General features: G+C 39.8%; 3 protein-coding genes across 6 annotated transcripts in view; 1 reads left to right on the top strand and 2 right to left on the bottom strand.

The window, feature by feature from the left end:
- The window catches only part of LOC143358883 (uncharacterized), a 70,132-nt gene extending 63,461 nt beyond the window's left edge, over positions 1-6,671 (bottom strand). For all 4 annotated transcript variants that reach the window (XM_076796391.1, XM_076796394.1, XM_076796393.1 and 1 more), the window contains exon 1: positions 5,965-6,671. The gene's annotated coding sequence lies outside the window, so the exon portion shown is untranslated. The remainder of the gene's footprint in view (positions 1-5,964) is intronic.
- Positions 6,672-8,304: 1,633 nt separating this feature from the next.
- On the top strand, positions 8,305-23,464 carry LOC143358896 (uncharacterized). Its single transcript, XM_076796417.1, has 7 exons — positions 8,305-8,560; positions 17,409-17,591; positions 17,761-18,245; positions 18,368-18,442; positions 21,445-21,857; positions 21,999-22,123; positions 22,322-23,464. Exons 2-7 carry the CDS (start codon positions 17,411-17,413, stop codon positions 22,375-22,377), a joined length of 1,335 nt encoding a protein of 444 aa, XP_076652532.1. The 5' UTR covers positions 8,305-8,560; positions 17,409-17,410; the 3' UTR covers positions 22,378-23,464.
- A 263-nt stretch (positions 23,465-23,727) lies between these two features.
- Positions 23,728-25,186, bottom strand: Bonsai (28S ribosomal protein S15, mitochondrial). Its single transcript, XM_076796422.1, has 4 exons — positions 24,779-25,186; positions 24,530-24,663; positions 24,105-24,300; positions 23,728-24,018 (listed from the first exon to the last, which is right to left on the bottom strand). The coding sequence occupies exons 1-4, from the start codon at positions 25,012-25,014 to the stop codon at positions 23,775-23,777; spliced, it is 810 nt and encodes a 269-aa protein (XP_076652537.1). The 5' UTR covers positions 25,015-25,186; the 3' UTR covers positions 23,728-23,774.
- Between the last annotated feature and the right edge of the window lie 40 nt (positions 25,187-25,226).

The following is a 25,226-nucleotide window of genomic DNA, read 5'->3' as shown; positions in this document are numbered from 1 at the left end:
TTACCAAGAATCCCATGTCCACATTCATTCTTTATATCGACTACAGTAACTTACTAAATCTTTACTGTTTTCGCTGGGTTTACTAATTCCTAAAAATTACTAGATCACCTAGGGAATTCTTCTTGCAACGCTTTTTCCCAAATTTCCAATGTTCTCCACTAATTCATTCCCAGCCTTGTCCTCTGATTTTCTAATTAAATATCTAGTGATTTTCGGGGGATTGTTGACGTATAAAAATTTCCCTAGCACAATTCGACTATCCCCGAGACGTCCCGCGCGCGGTTCAGCTCGTGGCCAGAGTGGACCAGTACTATTCATCTATCTCAATCTCTCATCACGCAATACATAATACTATCCTCTTATGCCTCCGCAGCGAGCAAAAAGGCGTTTAACGATCGCCAACGTGTTCTTGAAAGAGGGACGATACTCTTTGTAGCTGTTCGGTGTTAACATATCCACGCCGATACATTCAACATTCAGATATCTAATCTGACTGGCCGTTGCCCGGTGTTTCTCAACCGGTGTTGCCGAAACAGAATTCTTTTTCACTCCTATACTGCGCTTCAAGAAATCCGAAAATTTTAGCAAAATTTTCATCAAGCAAAAGTCCCTAGACGCCCCCTAAAAATGCATACAGTAGCCCCTAGTAATTTTTTAAATTATGCTCCGTGAGGCAATCGATAATCAATTTTGGCAACATTTTCCGCCAAATAAAAGTCCCTAGACGCAATAATGGAAATAACTTATGCGTGAAATAGTTTCTAGTAACTTCTTGCATTGTTATTAGACTGCGGATCCCTATGCAAAATAAAAACGTTCTACCTGAATTGCAACAAACTGGGGTGAAATAAAAATTTAATTTCTCTTTGATTATGTTTACTAGAGTGAAAGTAATATAATTCTTCAAATTCTTCTAATGTTGTTACAGTTCTAAATAATGCCTGCTCATTTTTGTCATAAATGCATAAAATCCGCAGTCTAATTATTATACAGTGTGCAGTGCTTAGGCGAGCAGGAGAAGAAAATAACAAAGAAAATGGTTTCCTCCAGACCTTACGCATGTGGCGGTCGAAGGTCCTTCGGCACACCAGGATTTATGGTACCCGTGTGCAGATATTGACTAACGAGAACTAAAATCATGCCAGGCCCTGAAACTGTTTAGCTTACATGTTGACAGCGCTAAATACGAAATTAATATCCTTCGACGCCAAATATTACTATTTCTCGTCATTTCTGTGGATAAATCTACCTGAGCAGTACTTCCGGTTAGATACTCGTCTAAACATAAATTCCTATAAACTCTACAATATTCCGTTAAAACAACTATTTAATGAAACGGTGCGAAGATTGTCGAAAAGTCCTGCATCCGAGAAAATCGTCTCCGGATCTGTAGTCTCTCCTGGAAAATTATGCGAACGAAGGAAAAAATGTCGATACGTCGCACACACGCTGGTGCGATCGCCGAGCATGAAAATGGCGGTCGCCACGCCGACGAGAACGCAACACGATTTTTCAAGGGAAACATGGCGGCTCGAAAAAATCTGTTTGCTCCTCGGAACTGTACGCGTCACAGGCAACGATAGCACATGCACAGCATAGACGACCGTTACTCTCTATTTGCCTAATGAGTTAAGGATGCCAGCAAAAAATGGCGTCTAATCGCCTCTGGATTCTCGCGGTTCTGCACGCCGTGTTACGTAAGTGGCTATCAAGTTTCATAGATTCGCGAGGCTCACGCGATTCCCTTCGATCGCCTTTTCCGAGCGATAATGGCGGGCCGATTCGAATCGGTTCGCCATTTTCTTTTCTTTTTTTTTTTTGTTTCAACGTTTCGTAGGAAACGTTCACCGGGAGGCAACGCGTACGCGGCATCAAACGCTCAGGAAACCTAATCGCAATTAATCCGCATCCAACACACATCGATCCGGGATCGAATATTCATAGAAAAATCCACTACACCGCAAACTAACCTAAAACCCATATATTTTTCATCGATGATCGATACAAGCTCCCGGAAAACATGCGAAAATTCACGAGACTGATTTTCAGCCCGACAGTGGAATTTAGTTGCACTTCAATGTCAAGGATATTCAAGAAGCGCAAAATTTATGGTTCATGGCAAAATTGTAGATCAAATGCGGATAAAATATCCCACGAGTTTAAAAAAGCTATCCTATTATTTTCATCCGTTTACAATTGTTCTGAAAATAAATATGCACCTACTATCTTGCAATTAATTCTTATTTTACATAACAATCAGCAGTCTACTGATCACAGTTCATCAAGATCGGCTCAACAAAATTTAACAAATTAACAAAAATGGTCAATCTTAGGGACACCCCCTTTTCTCTAAAAATTAATAATTACTATTAATATTGCTAGCTGGATATGTGAGAAAATATCTGGCTCTGAATATGCTAATTGGACACGGGATATAGTAAATTTTCATCTCCAGAATGCCGGTCTAATTAAACATTGTATATGGGATAACCTGCGGTCGTAGTGACCACATTTACAGTGTGGTAGTTGCTAGCTGGATGTAATCTCTGCGAACAAATAAATAGGAAAAAATGCAGGATCCGATAATGCTTGTTGGAAACGAGATACAGTGATCTTTTTTTCCCACAGAATTTCGTCCCGACGGGGAATCAATGTTGCATTTGCATCTGGTAGCGCGACTCGTTTCGCTGGCTCCTCCGCGGACGGATAAATGCTTGCAGCAAGAGGAACGAGTCTAATCTTCGAAACTACTACTGAAGTCGATTCAGCGGCTAAACCGACACGCGCACGCAAGTGCACGCACACGTACGAACGTTCTTCTCGAACCGCCTTCACACATCGGAACGCCAACCAGCGTTACAGAATTCCCCGGGTACGTGACTCCCGTGTAAACACGTATGCCCGTCCACGTCTATGTGCCACCACTACCACCACCATCGCGTTCCCAATATTATCATAATTCGATCGGCTCCCGACGATCGCGTATAGTCGTTCGATTTTCACGCGTGACTAATTCGATCCTTTTTCCGCAACCGCTCGCTCGCTCGCGAAGTTCGATAAGCAAACTAAGCGAACATGCGAAGTGTTTCGGACTGGTTCGAGCACCGGTCCGGACATGTTTGAAGTCCGAGTACGAATCATCCGGAAAAATCAATTTAGTTGGAATGCGGACAACGAGTTGCTGTTCTGGTAATTCAATCGGGTCAATTTGTTAGGCATTTGGTAACGGGAAAAATTTTTTTAAAATTGTTTAAATCATTCGGAGGAGTCTATTTGTCACGCATTGTTATTTAAATAATTCGATGAGGTCGATTTATTAAAAATTCGGTCAACTTCTTGATAGAATAATTCCATAAAAATATGTAATTCAAGATGACCTTATTGTTTAAATTATTACGAAAACTCACGGTTTATAATTCAGTAAAATGTTTAAATGATTCAAGAACGAGCGATTTATTGAAATTTGAAGGTCAACCTGTGGCAAGTGTGACCAACTATTTCAGTATTTCTCCTATCGAGAATTATCAGTTATTTATTTTGGATTTATCGGTTTGGAATTCTCGCTTTGATTTCTTTTTTGAGATCCTTTTTTCACTGCCTCGAAGGTATATCGTATCAGCGCTGACTCTTATCAAAGTTGCTGATAAGTTCGGGCTGAATGAACTTCAAATAAATAGTAATTAATATTCGAGAACTTTCAGATAACAATTATAAGATGTTAGATAAGAGATAGATTTATTTAAAAAATCGGGAGAATGGCTATATTATGATGATGACGATGGCACTGTTTGTGTGTACGTTTTAAATTAAGCGTAATATATACCATTGATTATTCATACCACATTCATAATTCACATTGTAATAATGTTTATATTCTAACACCTATTTCGTGCTGTTTATCATATCTCAATAATTATATTGTATATTATGAATGCGATGCATAGTATGCAGTACATAATTTATAATATGTTTACATATGATAGATGGAATACTTGAGTGTTCTATTTTTACAGATATTCAGAGCGTATTCGAATTTAATAGAAATTATAATATTTGGTGGAGCCACAGAAGGTGCAATAAACAAAATTGAATGATAACTTCATTTCGCATTATCGCTTCTGGTTTCCCGAACGATTTTCTAACAACACATCGATAAAATCGTTGACCATCAATGAGTAATCGATAACCTACCGGTAATCGGTAGCAACCCCTCGAAACCGAACTCGAGGGTGAAATGTTCAAATTACCAATTCCGTTAGGGCTTTTACTTCCAACGAGCGACACGTCATGGCCGTGGAAACACGCCCGAAGGCATCGGGGAAAATATCAATTCTGACGATAAACAACACACGCTTCATTGCCTCTGCAATTTTAAAAAATACGTCACCGTAATCTCGAGAAGTGGTACTTCATTTATAAAACAATGGCCCTCTATTCTCAAACATTTCATCAATTCTAATTTATTTCTAGTTTATCTATTGAAAATAATTCTATGCGTTCAGATAATAATTACGAGACTCTTCAACTACAAAATATTGTATAATATTCCGTTCTATATGCAAATGGTCGTGCATACATTAAATATAAATTGACTCCGTCAAATATTATGGTTTCTTGCGTCATAGCAACAATTCTTTCCCGAAGTTATCTTAAAAGCTAGGAAATCCTCCTACATTTACAGTCCGTTATTCAAATGAATTCAGCTCACAAAAAATTATTAAAATTCTATATCCTGAATATTAGGTGCCATAATACTAATGGTCTGCATTAATTGCAAGATGAAAAAGCAACATAGGCATCCATTTCTCATCCCAATGATTTACTTAAATTCTTTAAACGCGCATACTGTGTTCATTTTTCTTCTAAATGCGTACAAATTGCAGTCTACTCATCTGACTAAGAATTCTCCCAGCAACATTGCTGCCCAAGAACGAAACAAATAAAACAAATGTGTGGAATGAAACAGGTAACGCAGGTTCGATTAAATAAAGTGGAAATATCCGTGGAAAGTTCCTTCACAGAGGAATATTTCTCGGCAAGCCGAATATTGCCTGGCTAGATCTGCATCGACTGCGCCAAGTATCAGGTAAACTAATTTCTCTGGAAATTCTATCCAGCCCCGTCGGCGGGGAGTCATCTATGGCTTCGAGCCGAGAAACCGGAAACGGGGAAACGCGTCGCAGTGTCCTGATCGGACCGGCCCGTTTTCGTTGAACGTGACCGTCGGGACGAGCCTCCATGTTAACCGTCGCCTCGAGAGCCGCCTTTATTGCGCAGCGACCACGTCGAAAAACCTAACTCGCTAACTACCGGCTGCCTCTCCCTCGCGAACCACCCGAAAATCCCGGTCCCACTAATCCCTCGATCAACTTATCAACGCTATCCCCTCAAAAAAGAAAAACCTCTGTTCAATCGTAACGAAACGCTCGTCTGACGTCAACAGTCGGCTTCAAGAGAGAACGGAAACTCGGAAATGATCTGAAACCCGGAATACGAAACTCGGTGGAGCAGTCGTGCACTCGATTTTCCCGCGAATCGATAGCTCGGTTAATCGTCCAGGTACCCCGGTACTCCCAGAGCACATTTTCCGGTTCGTCCAAAATATTTACACCGGGGAACAAAAGAACGTGTTCCCAGGAGCGGACGGTGAAACGCCAGCGCCACGGTGAAGAGGGGAGAAGAGAGATAGAGAGGGGAGGGGGAGAAGAAAATGATCAAGATTTTCGACCCATTTCCGGGCCGACCTTCGTACCATCTGCGGCACATAAACAAGGAACGATCGGTAATCGGTCTGAGGAGGCGGGTAACTGGATACAGAGATCGCGAGCAGCTGAATAAAGGGAGACTGGGCTGTTTTATCCAATTTTCTGCAGAGAGCCTATTGTTTATGACGGTTTACCGGGCTATTTATTATATTCTTGATAACGATGGGTCTATACGAATAGATTAATACTAATTACTTACTGCATCTCGACGACGACCGGGCTCACGGTGCACATCCCGCTGGCGACGGCACGGCAGTCACGGTCACAGTCACGTAAGCACCGAGCGGCAGCAACGATGATGGTGTCGATGCGGTGCACAAACGGAGAAACACTCATCACTGTCACCCAGCACCCCGATTTTGTCGAGAGAGAGAGAGGGGGGCGGGGGGAGAGAGAGACTGAGAGAGAGGGATAGAGAACCTCGGACCTCTCTTGTTTCTTCTCTTTTCACGATACGCTAGGGGGGAGAGTCCAGGGGCGGCCGAGGAAAAACCAGAAACGGACTCGGAAACGAGAGACCGACTCGAAATCGAGCGTTCCAGACCGTCTAGATTTTTAGATCCCGTGCAGAGACACTAACCAGACCGACCCGACACGCGAAATCGACCCGCACACTTTTCGACCGACGACGACTTTTTTCGTCTTTTTACCCGCCCCGTTACGCCGCGCGGCACACAGTATATCACTTCTCTCGGTGGTTTGTCGAGGCGTTTCGTGTTGTTGGGTTCCGTCAGGGTTCGGTTCTGTTGTGATTGTTGGCCAGTTAGGCCAGCCACCGCCGTGATGGCCACCAGCCGATCGGCAGGCAGCAGAGAGCACCGCGCTCCTGGCTCGTAACAATTTTTAACCTCGCTCGCCAGGACTGATTCGATGCAGCCGAGTTTCTTGACTGAGCGGCCGATGCTCGCCGAGCCGTGCCCCGCGAGACTCCATGCCTGCCAACGCGACGCATGCGCCGCGGAAATGTCACTAGATTAGGCGTGGAGACGCGGACCTCCGCACCGCTCGGCGAATCGATCTTTTCGATTGATTACAATCGGAAACGAATTCTATTGATTCTTTCCATCGATTGGTCCATGGAATAATCACACGATTAAATAGTTGTTTATCGATATGTTTCACGGTGGCAACTCGGTCAAAGGCTATTTTGACATTGGCGTTTTGAATTTTATGACGGAAATGGCGTCTGCTGATGCATACGTATGTATAGGCGATGAAAAGACATTATTGCAGTATCTTTCTGAACAGAAATTAGTAATTCGTATTTTAAATGTGGATTAATATAGGAAAATTTATGGGAACCAAAATCGGACTGATTGTATAATAAAATATGTAAGTAAAAGAGTAGAATGAAATATGAATAATATACAATGAAATGTAAAAGAATAGGAAAATACAAATAAAATTGCATGAAACATAAACAAACCAATACAGTAAAGTATGAATCAAATAACGGAACAAGATAATAATAAAATCGAATTTGTTAATACCATAACAAATTCTTCTACAGATGATTTCGTGATACATGTACGACGGTTTGTTGTTGTGGAATGGTTTTTTTCTTTCGCGCTTGATCTAATCAAGATATTCCCTCGGAGCGTATTCGAGAACGGAGATAAACATGTCGACGTTAATTTAGAGCGAGGAGCTCGTTAAATCGATTAAGAAGTCATCGTGGATCGCTGCAATTTCTTGTTCTGCGAACGAAAGCGCAAGATGTGAGAGTGACCCTCTTCCGCGGGCCGCTACTAGGTCGCCGAGAATTTCTCGTTTAAAGAAGATGCGTTTCTCTAATTTGCTTCTCCTGCCGTGGATAATTGTTGCAACTCTTATTCAACATGTTCCACAGGGAAATTTATGAGCCGGAAACTTGTTCTACACGTTGTTCATAGCCGATCGGACTGGCGAAACGAAAATATGTTCTCATTAGCAACCTCAATGATAAATTGCACTGCAGTGTACAGTGATTATTGTAAAAATATTTCTACGAAAATTTATTTATTTTCAATACGCAAAAAACAGTATAGCCGTTCACAATAATTAAACTGCGGATCTCTATACAAAATAAAAATTGTCCAAGTCAATTGTAAGAAACAGTAAAGAAAAATGTGTTTCTTCTTTTAATAATTTTGGTAAATCTCGTAATATTTATTATTATTATATGGACTATTGTTCCCGGAAGAGATCATCAAAACAAATCAATAATACGTCTCTCTTTCTCAAAACACAACGCAAGAAAGCCTTAAATAGGAATGTATCAAAAAAGGTTCGCAAAATAAGTCTCTCATTGTTCTATATTTATTACAGTCAATTCTACAGAAAAATATCATGCGGGTTCAATAAACAAGCCCAAAAGCCAAAAAAGTACGACTCTGAACGATTCTGAAAGATTTGCTTCTGGGGATATGTTCAATTCGCGGATTGGCAGCGCAGTGTCGGGGCATTGGTCACTCGCCGAAGTGGCGGCACGCGATTGGTCGGCCGCGGGATAGCGCAACAATGGCGGCGTTCAGTGGTGGGGGACTCGCGAGGCACGTCGCGCGTCGCATCGTGCAGCTGAGTTCGTGGCCGTGCGTACGAGTCCCTAACCTGTCGAGCGTGGTTCGTGTCTTGATCGCGCGTCATCGAGTCATCGATTGCTGACTGTGCCCGTGTCTCGCGGCCGTGTAATTTGCGTCTGGCTGGCCGGACGACCGCGTCGCGACGCCTGCTGTTCAGCTGTGAACAGTTCACAACGCTTGAGGACGCGGCGATGACGGAAAGCTGAGGGCAGGATCGCTCTTATTGTGAATGAGGTAGGAATAACGTGTGTCCTGAGTGTGCAAGATCGATCTTCCCCCGAGATCGAAACGCCGAGTGAAACGATCGAACGTGTCTCTACCAGTGTAAAAGAACCGTCCCGAACCGCGCAAGTGTCGGAAATGAAAGTTCAGAAAATATTTTTTCTCTATCGATTTCGGGGTCGCGACGGTTTTACAGAGTGGGGTTAGGTTAATTGTTATTGTGACACGCGGTTTCCAAAATGGAACGCGAGACTCGAAGAAGTTCCGATTGAGAAGTGTAGTGCGAGTTCAGGTTCGATTGCTGTAATGTTGCTGTACTGGAATATTTCGTTGATCGATGTGGGATTGGTTTAGAGATCGTGTCAGAATGTACAGGTTTGACATAATTTGTGTCAGAATGTACAGGTATGAAATAATTTGTGTACCCTGATAAGTGGTGTAGTTTTTTTTCGAAGCTGCTGTTACTGATAATTCGCGATGATAACGACGATCGATAACCTGTGGTGACACGTTCGGTAAGATGGTAAATATTTGTACCGTAGTTGCCGGCTTTTGCGAATACAGTCTGGGATAAAATTCCTATTATGACATTACCGCTATATTATTCTTTTTTATTTTTTCTTTATTATCAATTAATTTAACATTTAATTTTTTAGAGAAATTATACGGAACTGCATGGAGAATTGTTGACTGTGTTGATATGTTTCATTAAGCAGGATTGGTATTTTCTTTCTTTATCTGTGGGTATATATAATAAATAAAACGGCAACAATGTTAATTCAATAGAACTTCAATTTTGTTCTGGACTGTACAACATTTTTGGAATGTTGCATAGTCTATGGCAGTGCAACGTGTTTCCGTAGAGGACAACTCGATTGAAAGTGAAGAAAGGAATAGCGTTATTTAACGCGATGCAATCATCGGCGGGTCATTTGGGTTAACGATGAACTCACGTGCTGAATGATGTACGCGCGTTGCGTTCGAATCACTCGATTGTTATCTGACGATACTTCCTCGATAAAAAAAAATTACAAGGTAGCACAATGTCATAAGTTGCTGCGAACAGGCAATTAGATTTCTCTAATTATTCTCTATCGTTCGGAGATGCGCAAAGTGTAAATAAAACGCGGAGAATATTTAATCGAGCGTTAAATTTTCGACGATGCGTCGCGCATCTTTTATGGCGCATCGTTTATGGCGTTAGACTGTGCTCGTCGAAAACCGGTTTCCCCCGGTGGCCTTCTGAGAGCTTTATCGAAACGACGATAAAATAATCCGCGATTTTTCCCGGGGTATCGGAATATTTCACGAGACCGGAAATATCCGTAGATCGGCGGAATGCGTCGTAAATAAAGTTGTTTACGAATTATGTTGATTAATATCCGGGTGCAGGTGTGCCAGATTAACGAAGCCGACACTAAAAATATAACTGAAAAATATCGAGTACCAACGTTCGTTCTGATATGGGCATTTCTAGATTGGAAACTAGATCAGACGGTGTTGCCAATAGAAAGTAGCATGGGGTCACGGATCTAGATTATGGAAGTCAATGGACTCGTGAATCAACAAATCAGGACTAAAAATGATATGAATGAATTCGTCCAGATACATTTTAAATTATGTCCACGAAATTAAATGTTTAGAAAATCGTCTTAATTCAATGCTTTATGTGGACGAGAACGTAGAGTTTATTTAATATAGCAATCTTGGGTATCCTTTTTCCTTAACGTGCTCGAGGAGGATAAAAATAATCTCTTGAATTATTCATGGCTGTAATCGCGTATCCTTTCAGTATTTTTCTTGAATTTTTTGTTAGCTTCTTGGGACATATTTCCTTGGTTTTTGATACGCGTTCTACATTCTTGTTGTCAATCATGTTGCCTGCATTTTATTCCACTAAATGTACAAATGGTGCAACAGCCGCTACCCAATAATTGCATAAATAATCATAGTTGTATTTTTACATATAATACTAACTATACTAATACTATCGTACTTTTTGTACGATATTTAGATTGTATAGATGATATTTCTGTTTGTTTAAATAATATTGAAAGGTTTTAGCATACCCGACAATCAAACAGAAACTGAACTAGCCAGCCAGATTACATTACGTATGCTCGTGCCTTCATCGCAATTTACATTCCGTCTCGCAAATTTACTGAATAAAATGTAAATTGTAATACAAATATACAGGCCGCTGTTGGAAATCGTAATGGAACTGGAACGGAGGCTGATTTTCAAAAGAAAAATATGTCGAAAATATACAATAAAATTCGTCGGTTCGCGAACTCGTTTTCGCAGAGAATGAAATTTGAAAATTTGTCGAGTACACACGCACTTCGTTAAGCCCTGATTGAAACCTGTGGAAATACAATAGAACGTTAAATCTTCGGGTCCGTTGTATTATTTTCTTTTCGCGTCGCCGTTCGTTCGCATTAAATCCGCTATAAAATTTTATCCCTTAATGCCATGAAATTGACTCTCGTGTGTTTTATGGAAGTGCTTTAAAAATTTATTGTTTGTCTATCTCTCTTCTCGCGAAAATGACTGGTCGTGTATTCATACATATATTCATGCTTATGTTATGAATGTACATTCATACTTATATTATCGATATATTCTAAATGCGCGTGCATACATATTTATTTACAGGGTATTTGTAAATATTTATTAAACGGAAATATCGGTAAACAGTACACGGGAAAATGTATGCAGTTGGACGATATTTTAACGGTATAAATAAATTATATATAGAGAGCAACAAACTTGGTAAAGTATCGCATAAATAGAAGTAAAATAAATATTGTATGAAAAATACTGTTGCAATAAAATAAAAATGAATGGGTAGAATTAAATATACATAAAATATTTAAAAAGTGTGAACAGAATGATAGAATATTAATAAAATAATGCAACCAGATCAGAATTAGACTTAGCATTCAAAATATTCGAATTAACGCAGGGAAGGCTCTGAAAAAGATTTTGTTTTGCAAAAGAATCCGCAGTTGGTTAATTAGCGAGCGGTTCCATTAAAAAAAGAAATCGATTTCTTTCGTTTCAAAGGCAAAAACGTGCAGAGTACCTACAGAATTTTCCAATCGACCTAATAGAAAGCCTATAGCACACGGATGTGCGGACACACGGGCATGTGAAAGCAGACGAAAGGCAGCCAGGATCTATCGCGCGTGCTCGAAAGTGTCAGTGAACTCGAATTCAACCGCTAGCTACCAAACTCCACCCGGTGCGCGCGATTTTCCCCGAGACGGTGTGTCTTCTCCCCGGGAAAACGTCCTTCCTAATTCGCATAATCATCAGAGAGAACCTGACAGACCGTCCAACAATTTTATCCTATTTTATAATTATTTCTTAGCACAGTAACGTCACGATATATCCGAAAGAGATGAGCATGACATTTCTGAAGAATTTATACCCACAACTTTTTCATTTTTAATTACTTTTCTATGAAACTTTTACCATTATATGGGCGACATTTTTCCGGTTAAAATGAGCCCAAGCACGACGCTATTTCGATCATATTTACTCGTGTAATCCACGATTTAATAGAACCTCTACTATCCGAACCGAGTTCGGGTAATAGAGGTTCTACTAAATTGTGGATTAAACGAGCAAATGTGATCGAAATGGTATCGTGTTTGTGTTCGTTTTAATCAGAAAAATATCGGGGACATTTTAAACAAACAATTTTATAATTATTTTAATCTTACGTGATTCAATGTAATACATCGAAAGAAAATTAAACCGACCTTTAAGAAAAAGTAAAAGGAGTGCTGGAAGATTGTTATTTTTGTAGGATTGATATTTATGGAAGATATGTTTTCATTTAAAGAAATATAGCAAATGAGAACAGCTCTCAATGATGACGAGTAGAAGCAGGGACCGATGTGATTCGATAAAAACGGTGCTATCGTAATTACCGGTGTCGAATTTCACACGTTCAGCTCTGCTCACGTTACCGTATACATACACCGTCGATCGAAACTTCTGATGATCAACAGGATACTTGGCTAAAAGGGGAGGGGCGAGCAGGTATTCGGTAACACAGGAATAGGAAAACGTATGGGAACCGCCGCGATGCAGGATGTGTCCCACGCGACGTCATTGAAGCGTTGGGTCGACCATTTTGTTCCGTGGATAAATCGAACGAAAATCAATTTAATCCTATTCTTCTAAAATAAGAATCATTTGCAACATTTGCTTTAAACAACCGAGTACGAAGATTAAGGAATTGCGATTAAGAAAGAAAGAAAAAATTATTTAAGGAATTGGGAAAATATCATTGTTTGGGAAATAAAATGAATGGAAGAAGACGTTCGAAATAAAGTCGCTAGAATAAGAGATCAGATTCGTTCATTCATTTTAGTTCGTAGCATGCCACGTGTCGAGGTCGACAACAGCGAATTTCATGACTATTAATGATCAACGTTGTGTCATTCGCATTCGCATTTCTTTATTATTGAACCGAGCCTCGTGTCGACAGTCAGTCAATAAACCAGGGCAATAATTGCCGGCGTATAATTAATTAACCGCTACAGTTGGCATCGTTATTGCCTATTATATTAGGTTACTATTAAACCAGACGCGTGCACGCGCGCCCGCAGGATCTATCGGAATAATTTAGTATTAATACGTACTTTAAGAATTTATAAGGTCTTTCCTCGGATAAATTATGCACGGTGGAGAAGTGAACAAGGACGGCTGAGAGAGTCGAAGGTCTCCGCAACCATAAACGCGATGAGCGATCGAGAAAAATTTTAACGACGCGGCGAGTCGATTGCACTATAGCAATTAAAAATTTCGATTTTAGCAATTATCTCGGAAACAATTTAATAATTTCCTTTTTCTCATTTCGTTTAATACTTTATTATTTTATCTTAATTTTTTAATATATTATTTTCTGATGTTTGTTTCGATTATGCATAGGGTTCGATCATTATGGAGAGATCATTGGCGAATGTTTTAGTGGACGCATAATTTTCGAGGCTCCCCGAACGTTACATTTGTCATTATATTCCGCGGCGATACTAAATCACTACGTATTCCCCAGCGGTGTGGCGATAATTTTCCCGCCAAAAATTTATGAAATGCAGACTGAATTTATACAGTACATTAAACGTAGTGGCGGGAAATACCGCGGCGCCGTGGGCTAAATTATTGATCTAAATTGAATTTGGTTTCCACCGACACGAATATTAATCAGATGGTTTAACGCCGCCGCCGCTGCCGCCTTGTTAATTATTAAATATTCCCTGGCACCGTAACATATTTTCTGTTTTTGACAGTTCAATTAATAGTGCCAGCGCGTCTAGTTAATTAATTATTGTTGTCGTTAGTTGAACGCTTTATTTCCACGTGTGGCGTCATTGTTTAAACAAACATAATGACCGTCGGGCACGAACTAATCAATTTATTGCCCGTGGATTATGCGAATTTTATGTACAAGCAGAATAGTGGAAATTTTAGAAAAATTTATAAGGACTTAAAATAATAAAAACATTATTTCTTTAAAAAAGCATAGATAACAATATATCCGTTACCAAAATGTTGGTGACATTTTTCTGATTAAAATGAGTCCAAACTCGACACAGTTTCAATCATATTTACTCGTTTAATCCACGATACAGTAGAACCTCGAGCATGAGTTCGGATACTAGAGGTTCTACTAAATCGTGGATTAAACAGGCAAATGTAGCCCAAATTGTATCGTGTTTGGACTCATTTTAAGCAGAGAAATGTCACAAATATGATGCTAAAAGTTTCATAAAAGAATCTTTAAAAATGAAAAACCATTTTTTTTATTTTTGAGGATAAATTCTTCACAAACATCATGAAAGTTTCGATAATACGTTTGAAGAAGATCTACTACAAAAATTGTGTGAAAAATCTGTCGATCGTTCTTTCGCTTGTCAGCCGGAAAAATGAAACTTTGCACAACCATTCGCCAGTCGTTGTAACCTTGCTAACTATATCCCGCACGGCGACATCGAACCGCGGCCAATACGGAATATCTAGTTACCAGAATAAAATGCCGAAGACTCCGACGGTATCGAAAAACGCGGTTCAGGCCGGTTCGACGTGGGATAATATCGAGGGATCGCTGGGGAAACCAGTGCGGCAGGGTTTTATCTGTCCCTTTTTCCCGGTGATATGATAACCCGACGTGATACCGACACGGGATCCGAAGATAGCTGTAATTTTCGAAAAAAATTTGCAGCGAAAGCCCTTGCGCGAATGTAGCGTATCAAACTCACGTTTCCACCCGTCTTTCTACCGCAAAACTGTTTCCCAAAAAAGGAATCTTTTAGATAGGCCAAAAGTACAGATTTTTCTGTGCAAAATGAGCTAAGATAGTTTTTTGTACGTTTTGTTTTCACGAAGTTACAGTAGTTTGAATTTTTCGAATACTATTGCGACCTTTTATTTATTTCCTATTGCAAAAGTATCCTGTAAGAAAAAAATAATTAGCAGCGTTGAAAGTATAGGTTTCACCCTACAAAATGAGCCTAAGCACATTGCTGTATGACCCTTTTTTACAAAGTTACAATTTGTTAAATTTTTTAAATGTAAAATTCTTAAGAGTTATAGCCGTCTCAAAAATGCGATGAAAAATCGCGAAAATGAAAAATCTTGAGGACGGTGAAATACGGCGTTGGATAACGTTAATTCGTGTGTGTTTTCTTCGGGGGATAAGGTCGGCCTTGAAGCACCGACACGGCGGCGCGATAATTAATTGAAGCACACGCAACGATCTTCTAATTCCAGGGCAGAGTATGAAATAATGATAGGACGGGCCAGCCTACGATTATATTTTTCCCCGTGTATCTCTACTAGCTTCGCAGGAGGGATGAAAGATATAATTAAGACGCATTAGAAGGAGGAGGAGGAGGCGGAGACAAATGGTACTCGCTGGTTGTTCTATGGTGTTCGCTTTAATCCCTTTAATTGCCTAATGCCTGGGAAATGGAACCGTGTCACGCGATCAGCCCTTTACATTGTAACGTAATACCTGTTAATTATCATTTAAATTAATACGGTAACATCGCGATAGATGCGAGGGACGCGCGTGAGCAATATTTGCGAAAATATTTAGTCCCACTACTGTGAGTTATACCCCTTTAAGAGCCCAGAACGTTTTTTGTTTTTAATTATTTTTTAACGAAACTCTTACCATCGTGTTTGTGGCGTTTTTCTGCTTAAAACGAGCCCAAACACGATAGAATTTGGGTTACATTTGCCTGTTTAATCCACGATTTGGTAGAACCTCTATTATCCGAACTGATGCTCGAGGTTCTACTATATCGTGGATTAGAAGAGTAAATATGATCGAAACTGTGTCGTGTTTGGATTCATTTTAATCGGAAAAATGTCGCTTTTATGTCTAGCATTAGTATGCTAGTGGTTAGTATGTTAAACGCAGGCTCCAGAAGAGTATCGAGCACGGTGGAATCGTAGGAGCGAAGGCACGCGAGGAGAAAACATGAGCGGAAGACATAATTAGGACGAGCCATCCTTCGTTCAAGTTTCAGAGCACTAGTTGCAGCCATTACGAATTCTACGGCCTTGTTCTTTGCTCGTTAAATTTAATGCCGGCCAATTCCCTCGTCCGCCATGCTCGCTCGCGTTTCAGCAGCTACCTTCTCAAATCTGCTTTCTCGGGGACCGTCAGTTCGTCTGCTGCTGTTCCCGTTATCTTGTTTTTCCATAGTGTACCCATAAAGTCCCGTGACACGCGTTCCGTGTCTCCGAACTTTTTAATACCTTAAAACTGATTTTTTTTTTCTAACGATTCCTCGATGAAACTATTACCAACACATCCGTTACACTTTTCTCTTTTAAACGACACCAAACACGATACAATTCGGATTTTATTTGCTCGTTTAATCCACGATTTAGTGTAACCTCTATTATCCGAACACTCGTCCTCTATTATCAGACGCGAATATCTTGGGATTGACCGATCGGAATGGTACGATCATGGTATTCGTTGGATTCGTCTTTTCGTGCTCTACAAGAATATCTAATAAAAAACAAGGTTTCGTTAAATAAAAAAATATAAATAATTTTGAGACAATCAGGCAGGCATTTATGTTATCCCCTCTAGCTGGAGACTTTGAGCGGTAGAATTATACACGTTAGACTTGAATTTTGAAAGCTATGTTGCGGCTACTGTAAGATTTAGAATCAGATTTATTTTTCCAAGGGAAACACTTTGAATCATTTAAGGGTCGAAACCGGATCGATGGAGGGAATTATGCAACGAGGCGAAGCGTGCGTGACAGAAGAAAACAGAAATTGTTTGTACGGCTCATCACATTCGTTGACTTTCACTCGCAGTTAGCGATGAAACGCGGACTATGACAAGTGCCGGCGTAAATTACGTTCCTGTTCTCCAACCTCGCTCACCCCTTGACCTTATTCTTCGTTTTCACTTCGCCACGGTGAACAAAAGGATTCCCTGTTCGTTTCTACTCGAACGAGCGTTCATTTTTCAGTATCTCGCTCCGCGGAGACCGTTTACACGATCCTCCCACGAAATTCTTATTCCCCTCGATCTTCGTTTCTATTTTCCGCTATTTATTCTGCTCAGATTTTCCTGGAACCCTCGCCCGTCGAGATCCACTATCAGATATTGGTTTCTACCTTTGAGCCTTTGCCCTCGAGGAAGATTAATGATTTCTAGACTCTTTGATATCTGTACTATTTGTCGTCGAAGTTTACTTGTACCTGCAAGATTTCAAATAACGAAGAGAGATTCTACGAAAAATGTTTTCTTTCTTGCTTCTGTCTAATAACAGTGCATCGAGGTGTGTTTATTAAAGTATGTCCTTTATGTTTGCAGAAATGAGTGGTTCTCGACTTGGCAGGGGCCGTGGTGGCCGCCTGGCCCTCTATGCGGGTTGCGGGGTGATGGTTGTTTGTCTGGTGTTCCTCTACCGTGCTGCCACCTCGGAAATGTACAGACTTCAAGAACGTGAGATTCAGTGTACTCACCAGCAAGGAGCACTTGCTGCTCAACTCCAAGGTACCGAACATTCTGAATCATATTTCTAACTTATAGCTGATCAAACTACGAATAAAACTTTAACTTTGTACAATGTACATCAGAAGTTGACAGAAGTATCATTTAGACACTAGCATCTCATTATTTGCCTGCTATGACGCTACAACAGTCTTCTCTGGTTCATTTTCAGTCATATTCGAGTACAAAACACGTCTGGAAAAGTCTCTAGCAGAGGAGAAGACTTCGAACGCAGCAGTGAAGCAGGAACTCCAGCAGCGTGCCTCCAGAGAAAAGGACCTACGAGACAAAGATGGTAGGGAAGCGATGCAAAGATTCGAGTCCTTGCAACAGACATACAAGATGCTGCAGTCGGAGCACCAAGATTTGAAGGAGGGTTGCAAGAAGCAGGAGACGCAAGCCTTGGAGAACATGAACAAGCTGGAGGGAACGCTGCAGAAGCTACGCACTCACATAAAGCAACTTAAGGAGGAGAAAGAGACGAAAATCAGGGACTTGGAGGATCTGAAGAACAAATACATGAAGATAGATACGGACAAGACAAGGCTCGAAGAGAAGTACAAGGATCTGTTGAAAAACACTGGCGATACGGACAGTACTATCCAGCATCTGACGAAAGTAGTGTTTCAGTTGACTCGCGAGCTGGAGGACGTTAAGGTATGAAGCTGTATTATTTTTGTTTCGTGTTTCTTGACGCGAAGTGTCACAGAGTGCTAGAGAGAATGATCTCAAGAGTGGCGAATGAGTTTCAATGGATCTTGGTGTCTTTCTGTTGGCAGAAATCTACGAACATCTCCCAGCGGACGGAGCAGCAGGGTGCGAAGCCTGCGGCCGGCTCGTCTCAACAGCAACAGGTAAGTCCACCGAACAACAGTGCTAGAAACCCGCAGCCCCTACACGCACCCCGCAATCATCACGCAATCGGAGACCCCCTAGAGTCAGGTAACCAACTAGCGAACGAGGACGCGAACGAGAGCAAGATCCGTTTCGCGCAGAAGAACGGAAACATCGTGCCCGTTGGCGTGAACGAAGGAAAGGATGGGGAGTCGCAAAACTCGCTGCCGTTGCCGTTGCTTTACAACTCGCAGGCGAACAGCCAAAAGAAACTAGACGATCAGGCTAAAGACGATGAAAACCCTGACGAGGAACAGCTAAAGCAAGTGATACCGCCGCCAAATCAAATTAACGAGAACGTTGTCGACAAGAAAGTATCCTCGAACTCGCCAAACCTCGAGGTCCCCTCGTTAAAGAACAACGATTCTCCTGATTAACTCGTTGGGAGAGCTGTGATCCCGAAGAAACAGACAGCTAGGGAAATTTTCAACCGTTCATAGATTTAGAGGTTATGTGTGCGAGGTCTTAGCAGTTTTGCTACTGGGGCGAGCTCCGATGACGATTATTCTTACGAAGAGAATATACGATCCATTTTGCATTTTTAAGAGCCAATTTTGTTGGTAATTGTTTACTTTAAGAGACATCGATCACCTTGACGTATATTGTCAAGGACATGAGTAGTTTTTAGTTACGGGTTCATCGGCAGTCTCTTATAGTTTTCGAGATATTTAAAGTTTAATTGTTCACTGTGTGGGACTATAACTAATGCAAACCTATTTCTGCTTTAAAGGTTGCTCAGACTGTTGACCTTGGCTATATATCTAGAGGTCATTCAAGGTTATCAATCAGAAGTAGATTTAGGTTAGGTTATAATCCCGCTCATACTAAACATTAAATATTTCCGAAATGAAAGTAGATAATTCCACAATTTTTTTTTATGAAAGCTTATCTGTTAGCTTAGATTTTTTTTATAAAAGGCACAATGTTACTAGGGTTACCAGAAGTGAGAGAGCCCGGAAATTTGGAATTTAGAAGAAGGAATGACTTCCATTTAAGAATTGAAGAAAGTTTTAAAGTATTTATGAACTAGACATTTTTAACATTGAAACTAAATTTTTGCGAAGGGTTTTATTACCTTTGCCCAAGTATGGTAACCCTGCGTATTATAATTTTAATGAAATCAGTTGAAAATATTATTTACGATTAACACGAATTAGAGAAACATGTTTGAGACCCTCTGCAAAGGGTCGACAAAAGTGCCTTGATGCACCATAGTTGTTCATGCCCTGCGGAGATCAGAGATTCCTTTGGTGTCACTGGTAATGTCCACACATGCACGTAACTTGCATGGTACGTACTGGGTGCTGTAGATAGATTTTGAACTGGTCCGAACCGTTTTTGGGGGAGAATCAGTATCTCTTCGCACTGTTAGAAAATTGACAGTAGACTAAGTTATACAGTGGTGGTGCTCAAAACGAATAAACTTGTCTCGCGAAAAGCATTAAAAGATATTACTATTAAGGTGGTAGAAAAGGTTGTACGTGTAACGGAGTATTACACAGTGGATAGATATTAAACGAATTTTATTGCATGACATCTCAACTTAACTGTTAATTTTTTCTCTCTTTTGTTTCCTTAATGTAACACAATTTTATTTTTTAAGACGCGATGATGCGAGAGTTGCCTTGTTGTGTCGAGCATTTTATATAGTTGAGTGAAGTAACAATGAAGACGATTCAGTGCCAAGTGTGTGGAACTTCAATGAGTCGTTGCAGAGTGTAGAATATTGTAAAGAAGAAATCTGTGAAGATCATGAGAGTTGTGTATACAAGTATTTATACTTGTCTATGGACATATCAGCTTTTGTCTCTTTGTTACGTATTGTCTCAATGAAGTTTGTGATGTATTTTTTTGAAAGGTTGTATCGTCAAACGATCTATCAATTTGTCTATATCAATCATTGATGTAAAGAAAATTGACTAACACGTCCCTATATTATTTTAACGGCTGGATTGTTAACACCTTTGCTATAGGTATTAACGTTTATATCTGCATAGGCTTCTTAACGAATGATCTGATCAAGTGCAATGTTCTAGGCACAGACGCTGTAATAAAGTGTAGCTTACAGTGATTTATCTCACAATTATTTTAGCAATTGTGTAAATGTCAATTTTTTCACGTTTTAATTTATGCTGTCCCACTTAACGATTTGTATATCCGCGAAAGAGAATACAGTAGTCTGTCGAGAAGTTAATCGAGTGAGAAAAAGAATGAAAGAATCCTATACGTGTAGCTTGCAAGCCGTACTGAATGTGCCTGTATGTCCGTGTTAATCAATGCATTTAATAAATTGTTATTATTTTGATCTGCTTGCATTTTTTCTGGCACCCTTGCACAACCTAACCGAACTAAAATCTGCTTCCATTTTACTAGTCTGAATACAAGTTTATTTATTATACATTACAATTAATTGATACAGAATTCAAATGAATTTAAACCTCGTGCTTTTGCTTTCTCGTTCAATGAAACTACTTCACAGTTGCTTGTCCCATATCTGTTTAATGAACTTCATCTCATGTTCGTACTAAGTTTAAACGGTCCAGGAAAATTTCGATGGTCTTCGGAAAGTTTGATCTCCTCCCTTCTAATACTATTTGTAGTTTAACTTCTGTCAGGTGGTTTTGTCCTCGCCAAGTAGCATGCTTTGAGCAAATTTCCATAGTAATGCGCTTTTGTAGCTTCGAGAGAGAGAAAGAGAGAGAGGGAGGCCTAGATTTGAAAAGCACCTATCCTCCGCCAAAGAGTCCAGGCAGGTAAGTTGGTGTTCTAAAATGTGATATGCATTTAATAGTTTTAGACTAGTTAAGTTGAGATTACGTAAAAGTCAAATAATCATGGAACATTTTATTAGAGAATGTTCAAAGGCTGGCCAGGTTAGAAGTCCAAATAATATGGGATGCACAATATCTACAGGGATTTTTTCTGGCATTGGTAAATCAATCGAAATAAATCAATTTTTCAGAGCACAGTGGCGAGCAGCTCGATGAAGTCGATCCCAGCAGTGAAGTTGGAGACTTCAACGTCCGCGAACAACCCTAATCCACTGTCTACAGCCATGGTTAAGCCACTTCCAGCTGCAAAACCGCTGTCGAAGTCCAAACTTCCAATTGGTGTACCGCCAATTCCAGTGTTGATCGACCAGAAGCTGGAAAATCAGGAGGAAAAACAGGATGACACACAGGGGAGACTAAAGAACGAGTCCAAAAAGAAAAAAGACACAGAGAGCAAAGAGAACGAGGACGAGAATGGCAATTTAGTTGCTCAGTTCCAAGGCAGAAGGAACGAAGAACATCATCCTGACAGGCGGGGATGGCTCAACGTTGTTCCTGGGATTCAGGAAATTGGGGACGAAGGCAATCATCTCCGACTTTCTGGGTACGTTTTAACAATTCTTTACTGTACTATTCACTTGATGAATACTTGCTCAAAAATCTTTACAATATACTAGGAACAATTCTTTCGTACGTGTATTAACAGTTTGAACTGTGTATTAACATATCTATTAATTATTTTCAGTTTCCAAGAGAGCGCCGACAAAATAGAGGCCGGTGACGACCAGTATGAAGTAGTAGATTATGGCAAGGAGCCTCAGCAGAAGAATAACGATATTCACTTGGTCGAAGGGGAAGACGAAGGCGAAGGTAATTAAAATGTTTCAAGAATACACAGCTAAACTACGTAATATAATTCTAATATTTTCAATTTAAGAATACTGAGATTGTAAAGATGCATCCATGAGGAATTATTTAATAAATTGATGTTATTTTTATAAAGTAATGTAAAATAGTAATTTTTAGTGCTCCATAAACCTAGTGTTAACATTGCTGTTTCTTGTTTAGATGAAGATGAACCGGCAGACTACCCCCACAATTTAAAACAAAAGAGACGTAAGTGAAGAGACGTTTTTGGAAGCTGCAGGACGTTACCGTGAAAGTAAAATGGTTACTTAAGTACTTGACCGTTTTTGTAATTTATGTTCGACACGAAAAGTGTAGTACTTTCTCCGTACCACAGTGAAACAGTAGAGGTAGAAACGTGACGTTATGGAGGAACTACTGTATTTACGTTTAAGGATTTGAATTCGAGGAAGGAGCAGCTTTACATTTAACAATCGCAATTAACGATACTCCACTTTTTTCCATTACTTAACAGACTGGTCGCTAACGTACATTCTTCGCGAGAAAACGAGAACATCGTTCTTTCTCTCTCTCTCCCCTCTCCTCTCTTCGTTCTAAATTCTGAAATTGGAAAATCTCGTACAATGATCTAGCCAAAATGTTTAGATAGGTGATATTCTATGCAAATGTTATTTAAGAGCCACTGCTCGGCTAAGGAACAAATTGTATTTTTATCCAGAAATTAGTGAGGACGCAGCGTGTCGATAGAAGAAACAGACTGTATTTTTCTAGATTCAAACATACCGTAAGAAAAACTGAATTAGGATTTTCATAATGAAAAAAGTAATCTGTCGTAAACGTTCGCTCTTTCAATGGCAGAATTTAAATTAAAAAATTAATATATACATTATGAATTTATTTTACATCGTATCTCGTCGATAGTTTCATTGTTTTCCATTTATAATTACTTTTTTTTTTACCGCAATTGAGATTCTAGTTTCTGTATAAACTATTCTGCCAGTGTAAGGGTCAATCAATTTCCTCCCTCACCGTGATGACGAAAGCGGAATCGTGACTTAAATGCACTCGATATTTAAGACGCTACACAAATAAATAAATCCAGATTTATTTATTGCCTATAAGCCGTCATTCAGGCGCTAACAATCAAGACTTAAAACAGAATGAAAGAAGATATACTTTAAGAAATTTATTACAGAAGATATGTTAATATTTGTTATGATCGTAGATGACTACTTGTATGCAGATACAGCGATTTACTTGTAAATAAAATTCTTTTTGGTACTAAAACGTACAAAAACTAACCACTCTTGAGCAAATCTTGTATTATAAATCATAAAATAGTAATTTCTCGATTCATTAACATCAACTGTACGCCGTATGTATATAATAATGATTACGGTAATTTAATTTTGGGTTGCTATATCCAAAGAATATTTAAAATATTACACAGAACCCGCTACAAGCAGCGCGACGGTGACGGGTTTGTGAACTAATTTTCAGAGAAAGCTTTGTGCCACCTCTTTTTCTGCGGGACTTCGAATACCCTGATACATATTGGGAAATTATGATGAGCGAGGAGGTATCCGACAAGGACAAGGATATGAAATTGCATTGTAACTTAGATTTATTTAATTTATTATTTATTTACACTTATTCACAACTTTTCTGCTTCTCTTCGCGCAGCTTCAATGTCCTGTTCCGTGACCGTTGGTGTTACTCCGCACTCCAATTCTTCATTTCGAATAAATGCCAGTTTCTCAGCTTTTTCACGAAAGAAGATCTTCTGTTGAACTCTCATTTCAGCCTTGTATGCATCAATTTTATCTTGAACGATTTTGTCACAATAATCTTGTGTTAATTTTCTAATTGAATCTTTCCTTGTCACCATACCCAACTTCCTGTAGTTGTTAAGATTAAAGCGATTAGTCAATTATTTATTTCTAACTAGAAAGCAATAGTCCAAGATGAGGAAGAAATACTGTACACTGGCATAGGTTTGTAAACAAGATTCAAACGCTCCAGAATCCATTCGAATCGTCTGTAGTCCCATTTACGCAGTAGTTTTAGTTGCTTGTGTCTCTTCTCAATTAATTCTTTCAGGAATACCTTTGCTTTTCTGTTTCTTGGTTGATCTTTAAAATACTCCTGCATGTGGTGTATCTCGCTCGTCATCGCTGCAACTGTAATAGTTCACAATTTCATAGAATCTTCCAAATAATCCACTCTTTTATTTCTATGTCCTCTCGAAACGAAGATGCAAGATACTGACTATAATCTGTCCAATGAGATGAGGCAGTGAAGCATCAGCATGAAAGGAAACTTCAACTCTATCGCGCTCGAGCGGCTATGCTTATATTTTAATAATTTAGAGTGAAAAATTAAAAAGCAACGGAACATGATCATACTTACTAGATGATTCGACAGACCCCCGATCGGAGGCATGCCTCTTGACTAATGCCATGGTCTTTTCCCTCTTTAAATTTCGAGCTGCGCTTCCATGTTGGAATTCCACGGAGAACATTTTCTTCACTATACTGCTTGCACTGTGTCAGACGAATGGATTGTTAATACATACAGAATTACTGTGTGTTCGACTGATGTGTAAAGTGATTAATTAATGATTAAACAATAAACAACCCGTATTCATAAGATAATTACTCATCCAATTCCTTCGAGCGGTCATAGTACAATTGAATCTCACTTGGTTTCACAGTAATATCCAAACCTAAATCCCCGGATTGAATAGGTTCCATTATGGGCACCTTCGGTGGTCGCTTCCATTCAATTTTATACTTTTCCATCGTCGAGGCATCACGGCTCAAACAACCACCAAACTTGTAAATATTATTGACCCTGACACAACCTAACCTACAAACGTTGACTGCTAAATTCATCCTGATCAGCCGCTGGATGATTCTGTCAATTAATTTCAACTCGGACTACTAAATGTTTTAAGTACACAAAATATCAATTAATAGAGTTAATTAGAATTAACCAGAGAGGAAACGAGAGTGCTCCCACCTCACTCCCGGGATTTCGTGTGTTCCCGGTATTGTGCTGACCCCTAGTCTCGTTTTTAGCCAGGATCAGATCCTAATCATTTTCG

The sequence above is a fragment of the Halictus rubicundus genome, chromosome 11 (genome assembly GCF_050948215.1).
Source record: "Halictus rubicundus isolate RS-2024b chromosome 11, iyHalRubi1_principal, whole genome shotgun sequence".
NCBI classification, from domain to species: domain Eukaryota; kingdom Metazoa; phylum Arthropoda; class Insecta; order Hymenoptera; family Halictidae; genus Halictus; species Halictus rubicundus.
This window is presented reverse-complemented; position numbering and strand designations above follow the sequence as displayed.

What these genes read in the sequence shown, in the direction of transcription:
- Bonsai (XM_076796422.1), bottom strand. Translation starts at nt 25,014, where the DNA reads ATGAATTTAGCAGTCAACGTTTGTAGGTTAGGTTGTGTCAGGGTCAAT. An exon ending in CGCTCGAAGGAATTGGATGA is followed by an intron (nt 24,664 to 24,778) that starts GTAATTATCTTA and finishes CGTCTGACACAG; the next exon opens with TGCAAGCAGTATAGTGAAGA. An exon ending in GTTTACAAACCTATGCCAGT is followed by an intron (nt 24,019 to 24,104) that starts GTACAGTATTTC and finishes TAACAACTACAG; the next exon opens with GAAGTTGGGTATGGTGACAA.
- LOC143358896 (XM_076796417.1), top strand. Translation starts at nt 17,411, where the DNA reads ATGAGTGGTTCTCGACTTGGCAGGGGCCGTGGTGGCCGCCTGGCCCTC. An exon ending in GCGAGCTGGAGGACGTTAAG is followed by an intron (nt 18,246 to 18,367) that starts GTATGAAGCTGT and finishes TTCTGTTGGCAG; the next exon opens with AAATCTACGAACATCTCCCA. An exon ending in AGGGGAAGACGAAGGCGAAG is followed by an intron (nt 22,124 to 22,321) that starts GTAATTAAAATG and finishes TTTCTTGTTTAG; the next exon opens with ATGAAGATGAACCGGCAGAC.